The sequence below is a fragment of the Pelophylax lessonae genome (genome assembly GCF_965119305.1).
Source record: "Pelophylax lessonae genome assembly, chromosome: 1".
Classification (NCBI taxonomy): Eukaryota; Metazoa; Chordata; class Amphibia; order Anura; family Ranidae; genus Pelophylax; species Pelophylax lessonae.
This window is the reverse complement of record NC_138768.1, coordinates 714,094,161-714,100,392: the sequence shown is the minus strand read 5'-3', so window position 1 is coordinate 714,100,392 and position 6,232 is coordinate 714,094,161. Positions and strand designations below refer to the sequence as shown.

At 40.8% G+C, this 6,232-nt stretch overlaps 1 protein-coding gene across 1 annotated transcript; it reads right to left on the bottom strand.

The window, feature by feature from the left end:
- Window positions 1–3,078: 3,078 nt before the first annotated feature.
- On the bottom strand, window positions 3,079–3,624 carry LOC309544305 (large ribosomal subunit protein eL21-like). Its single transcript, XM_082243211.1, has one exon. The coding sequence runs from the start codon at window positions 3,559–3,561 to the stop codon at window positions 3,094–3,096; it is 468 nt and encodes a 155-aa protein (XP_082099337.1). The 5' UTR covers window positions 3,562–3,624; the 3' UTR covers window positions 3,079–3,093.
- Between the last annotated feature and the right edge of the window lie 2,608 nt (window positions 3,625–6,232).

Sequence of the window (6,232 nt, the reverse complement as noted above, 5' to 3'; positions counted from 1 at the left end):
AAAATCGGCAGATCGGTCGTCGGGTGAAAATTCCCGGCCGAATTTCCACTCGTGTGTACGAGCCTTAAGTCTGGCCATACAGGGATTCATTTTTGGCAGATTCCTTCTGAACTGTATGCAATCCATTCCGTGGGTGACTCTGTTGGCACCATCTGGCTCGACAAAAGCCTATTTTTTATTCAACTTTGGCTGAAGGAGCCTTGGTCTTGGCCAAACAGCATCTGCTTCCAGTCAGATCCAGGGACTGTTTGATCCTTGCGACAGCTATCAGAATACAATAGTCTGAACTGTAGATTTACCTATTTAGGCTGTTTAGTGTGGATGGGGGGAATCAAGAGATTTCTTTCATTCAGATTTCTAGGTTGTCTAAAAAAAAAAATTGCCAGCTTAAGGCAATCCCTGAAATCTTTAATGGACGCTCTTCTATAAATTTAGTGTACACAGGTGAGGATTGGCTTAGATGTGCAAAAGGCATTTGTTGGCTGGAGCAAAAGGAATGGAGGAGGCAGAACCAAAACCCAACATCTAAGTTACTGTTCAATTTTATATAGTATTTTCTTTATTTTGCCACGTTTGGGAAGGTGTAATCAAAGCTGGCAGTAAAAACAAAATTAGGGGAGGGATTGTCCAGCGGCTGTTGAGAAGAGTAATACGTTTCCCCAGAGCTCAATTATCCTTCAATTCGCACATTCTCTTCCTCTGCAGGGTTCTCAATTGGCAATCTGTACAGCTGAATGGCAGCTCTCCATATAAAGAACACATTAATATCTCCAACAGGATAATTTGGTTTTGTAAAAATAAAAATGACATAACATGGTTGGTGGTGGTGGAGGGAAAGGGTTTTATTGCTCCCAGCAGCATCACAGTGATAGCTCCCCAATGTCCCTCGTTTGGATGGACTTTGTTGCTTTTGGAAACAAATCCCTATGTCTGTCGCTCCTCTTCAAATGTCCCTCTTTTTGCTCTTGTGTAGAGATCTATATAAATAAATGTATTTAACTGCCAAAGTTTTTTTTATTGTAGTAAATTTTTCAACAGTTCTTCAGATTATTGCATTAGTCATATTTTTTTTGACAATATAAAGGAAAAATAGCAATTGAAAAATCACCATGAGTTTAAGAGGAATGCACAGGCAAATATCGTTTGGTTGTACTTCTCCTGGGGATCACAAGAGTGCAGATTGTTCTGCCCTCCTGTGACCCGTTTTTAGCAGACAGTGGTATAAATCCCACCATCGGCTGATGTCACAGAGCCAGGCCAAGCCTGGAAAATATCGCAACCTTATCGTCGGTATCCGCCCACTTGCCTGGACCAGCACCCGGCTCAGTGAGCTGCTGAGAGCCTGAGCAGACCTAAGCAGAGTAGACACCTGTGACTGACAGTCACTAGCTCTCTGCTCAGGGAGGTTTGTGAACCGAGCGATCGCTGGTGTTAGATCGCTCGGTTCTCAGCCTTAGAGCAGGTGGGGGACAGATGCAGCACCGGAATGATGCTGCATCCACTTAGGTAAGTATGATTAAAAAATGTTTTAAAATACCATACTTCTCTTTTAAGCATTTATTTTTATGCTTTACAAAACACATGTCAAACACAAGGCCTGGGGGCCGAATCCTGCCCTCGCACCCTATTTTGCAGCCAGAACATGGTGGAACTCCATTCCACCACTTCAAGCTCTGGCCCTCCGCTCCCTGCTGTCACTTTCAACCGCAGCGGCTCCTGGGAAGTAACAGATCCCTGCATACACTTATGGCAGGGAAAGATCTCGAGAATCTGAGTGAAAGAGCCACCTCTTTGCAAGGCGAGGCAGACCTGCCTATACAAGTAGGTACTAGAGCCAGGCCAGGTAGGAGAGAGAAATGCGAGAAAGCTTTGGGGGGTTGGGTTGCACGCTGTGCATAGCGCACCCCTAAACCCTGCTCTCTGTACATAATGCACTCCTGAACTCTACACTCTGTATGTAGCGCACCCCAGATCCAACTGGCCCTTTGAGGGCAATCATAGTGCTTATGTGGCCCTTTGATGAAATTGAGCTTGACATCCCTGCTTTAGAAGGTTAAGAGGTATGGATAGCTCTGTGAGATGGGGCCATATATCTTGAATGCAGTCTCACTGTTGCCAACAGACACTGACCAAGTGCACAGCTAGAGTCACAGTGGATAATTTAAGACCAAGGGAAATTAGGGATTAAAGTGGGGTACACACTATAAGAAAATCAGGCAAACGATCGTCTGATTTTCCTCGTTGTTTCACAGCAAATCGGAACCGATGAATGAAGATTCTCGTACGACAAAGGCTTTTTATTTGTTGTTTATTGATTCTGATCATGCGCAGTCTTTCTTTTCTGATTTTTCTTATACAAAAATCGTACGAAAAGGTACACATTAAACTACAATTGTTCGTTTTCTTCCGTACGAGAACAATTTTGGAGTTTGTCCCTTTGAGAATTTTTGTACGACAAAGAATCGGCTGTCGAAAGTTGTGTACACACTATACGAAAATCGTGCGAAAATTCTTTGGACGAAAATGTTCGCCCGATTTTCATATAATGTGTACTAGCCTTAAGAGGAGAAAAAAATATCTGATTACTTTACAATCAATCCAGGCACAAATAGCACATCTTGTTTCTAGGAGAGGAATTATTTGTTTAAAAAGAAAGAATTTAGGCACATAATTTGTTAAAGTGACACTAAACGATATCTTAATTGTCCACAAATTATCCATACACATCCACTACCTAATGGCCCAGTAAACAGTTTTTTTTTTTGCATTTGTATTCAGAAAAGCTTTATTTCTCGAAATATATAATTGCTAGGGACACCATGTACTCAAGGTGTTAAACTTGCTTCAATCTCTTTAAACACAGAATGACCAGCTGCTACATGTGCTAAACTTCAGCTTTCAGTGATTTCGAGAAATTGAGAATTTGTGTTGGCGAATCAGATCTCTAACAGCTCAGAGGAGGAGCCCAAACAGTCAAGAGCCTCTACAGATTTTTGCAATATGCCAGTACAAGTCCAGTTAATAGCAATAAAACACACAAGCAGTGTCTTGAGAAAACGGTGTTTTATTAGCAGTACTTTATGCCATGAACCCTTATGGAATTGGCTCAAGGAGCTCAGGTTCCTTTCCAAATGTTTGGACAAAGTGAGCTTCACTTGGCGCGGCTGGCTGACATTTTAGCTCCACCCAGGTTCCCTTCTCCTTAGCTTCAATTTTCTTCCTCTCGTTCTCCTTCAGGCGCTGCAGGAAACTGTCTCTACTTTTTGAGTGGCGGATGTGTTCTACATGGACATTAATTCTTTTGGCAAGAATCTTACCCTTGACTTGTTTGTTCACAATTATTCCAACAGCATGCTGTGTGACATTGTAGATCCGGCCAGTCTTGCCATGGTAGCACTTGTGTGGCATACCTTTCTGGATTGTGCCTGTACCCTTGATGTCCACAATATCACCCTTTTTGTAGATGCGCATATAGGTTGACAGTGGCACCGGACCATGCTTGCGGAAGGGTCTAGAGAACATATAACGGGTTCCTCGCCTTTTGCCTCTTGTGTTCGTCATTTTTCACTAACAATTGCCCCTACGGGAGCTCGAGATCTCATGCGGCTACCTGCAAGATGGCGGGTCTGGCGGAAAGGTAAACAGTTTTTAAAGAAAATGTTTGTTATTGTGTTTATTTGCCTCCTTGCAATGTCCTCCATAAGCCTCTCTTTTTCCTTCTTCCTTCCATTTGTTTGAAACAAGCAGTGCATATTAGTTGCAGTCATCATGTGCACTGCTCAATGCACACTAGAACTGACATATTCCATAGTCAATCTCAGGAGCGAGGATGGCTACATTCATATAGTGAGGCCATGGATAACGAAGGTAGCCCTCTAACAGGGAGTTGGATCAGGATAGCACAAAAAAAAAGGAACATGGAGGAGGCTTAGAGCAAAAAAGGTACTCTTTTTGAGTCAAAAATACATACTTAAATATATATATATATATATATATATATATATATATATATATATATATATAATATATATATATATATATATATATATATATATATATAAAAGTTGTCACTTTAAGCTTTCTTAATGGCTTACTAATGTTGTAGAATATGCTGATCATGGTAGGTAAATTGTATTGATAAACGACTGTGGAGGAGACCTGTAGTGGACTGGAATTTGGATATAATATTTCCCTCTTGTGGTATCTTTTAAAATTGCATTTAACAATGCAAAGAGGACTGGAAGTTAAGAGAACCTGAACTTCTCCATCCTACAAACAGAATTTGAGATCTCTGCAGGATTCTTCTACAGATACCTTCCAGCTCAGGAATGTATACAGTAATCTCTAGAGTAAATTTACACTTACATTGTCACCATCTTTGTTATGAACATTGACAAGTGATAGAGTTACTTCTACTGACATTGGCACAGTCTCTGAAAACCAGTGGCCCACTATTCTTGAAGAAATCACTAAAGTCTTAGTGTACAGGACTAACTTATATCGGAAATAAAACAAAAACATATTATATTGCAGCTTACCAAGCATTAGATGTGGTGGCTGCATTCGTTTTCCTTCCCCCCCCCCTCTGTTTTCACCGGATGATCTGGCCAGTAACACACCACCTGTAATAGAGTATCCCTGCTCTGGATGAAGGAGCACAGGGGCGCCTTTGAACACAACATTATCAGTCTGGGGAGGGGGGTGTTAGATGTACTAGCAGATATAAATATACTAACAAACTGAAGCTAAACTCCACCTTAAACTTTATAAGCAGTTACAGCAAACACCTTTTCTTTATTTTGGGATAAAGGTTTCAAAAAATTAAATAAATAAATAAAAGCTGATCATTGTAAGCACCCCTGTCAGTGGTAAATGGAAATCCAGAAAAGCATTTAAAGCCGGTTTGCATTGTAACCCAGATTGTCCCAAATGTCATTTCTATACAGGTGACTTCATATGTGCTATGGTGTTGTTATAAACTTCATTGCCACTATGAGTTATGCAGGAAGTATCCTTATTGTTTCTTGACAATTTAAATCCATGCCCCCTATCTTGTATTTTAGGTTTTCCAGATTATCTCCCTCTTCTCCTTCTGACCTTAAAATTACTTTTTGTGTTCACGAAGACAATTCTAAAAACTGGATTTTTCCTGATCCCACTACTAAACAAGCAGCATGGATCAATGTTGCTCATTCCTAGGGAACACTATATTTAAGAATCCAGAGGTCAATTGAATTTTTTTTACTCAATCTGGGATGAATGGATAAATATGTTCCACCTGTCTCTTACATCTGTTTCTATACTAAGATACTATCTGACATTATATTCTTCAATATTCAGGAGTACTTGTTTTCTATTTGTAGCACTGCCCCCTAGGGAGCTGCTGAGAATGGATTGCCCTGGGTTACCCATAGCAACAGTCTGTAAAACTTATCACTTTATAGCTTGGCTCAGACAATGAACAGTCCAGGGGATTTTTTTTTGTTTTATTTTAGAACTTGGATGGGAGAAGGGATGAGTGGGATACTCCAACTTAAACTATGCACAATTCTTGAAGACAACTGACTGTAGTGTGTGCGGCAAGGCCGCTGCTTCACCCTGCCATAGAAGTGAAGTAGAAGATATGTTACTGTGATCTGGGATGACTGAACACATGTGATTGGTTCTTAGCGTGGTTGAGATATCTTGGAAGGGAAGTATTCTCTGCCCCCCCCCCCTTTCCCTGTTTTTCCCCCCTCTCCTTTTTTTGTTTTTTGTGTCTTGTCTGTTTGGTTTTTGTTGTAATTTAGTGGATATTGCATGGATTTTTTGAATGCTTAATTGTCAATAATGGATTATAGGTACTGACAAGTGGGGTTTATGGCATGGATGCCCCTCTAGGGGTAATTTAAGTTCTTTTGCACTTATGGTTCTATATACGCCGTTATTATTTATCGATATTATTATATATGAATTGTCCTTTATGTTATTTGTATTATTTTGAAAATCATAATATAAAAATATTGGGATAAAAAAGAAGATATGTTCCTGACTGAATTTCTCTTCCTGACTTAATTTCTCTTCAGAGTCCTGACTTGGCACCACCTTTCTCACTTCCCGTGCATGCTAGCCCCTTGTCCACTGACTCTCCACTGGAGTGGTCTCCGTCCTGGGCAGACCCCTGGCAAGCTTCCTGGTACTCACGGACACTGTTTTTCCCTGGGTTGCTCTGCCATCAGCTCCACTCGTCAGT

Coding starts and splice junctions, on each gene's coding strand:
- LOC309544305 (XM_082243211.1), bottom strand. CDS start 3,561: ATGACGAACACAAGAGGCAAAAGGCGAGGAACCCGTTATATGTTCTCT.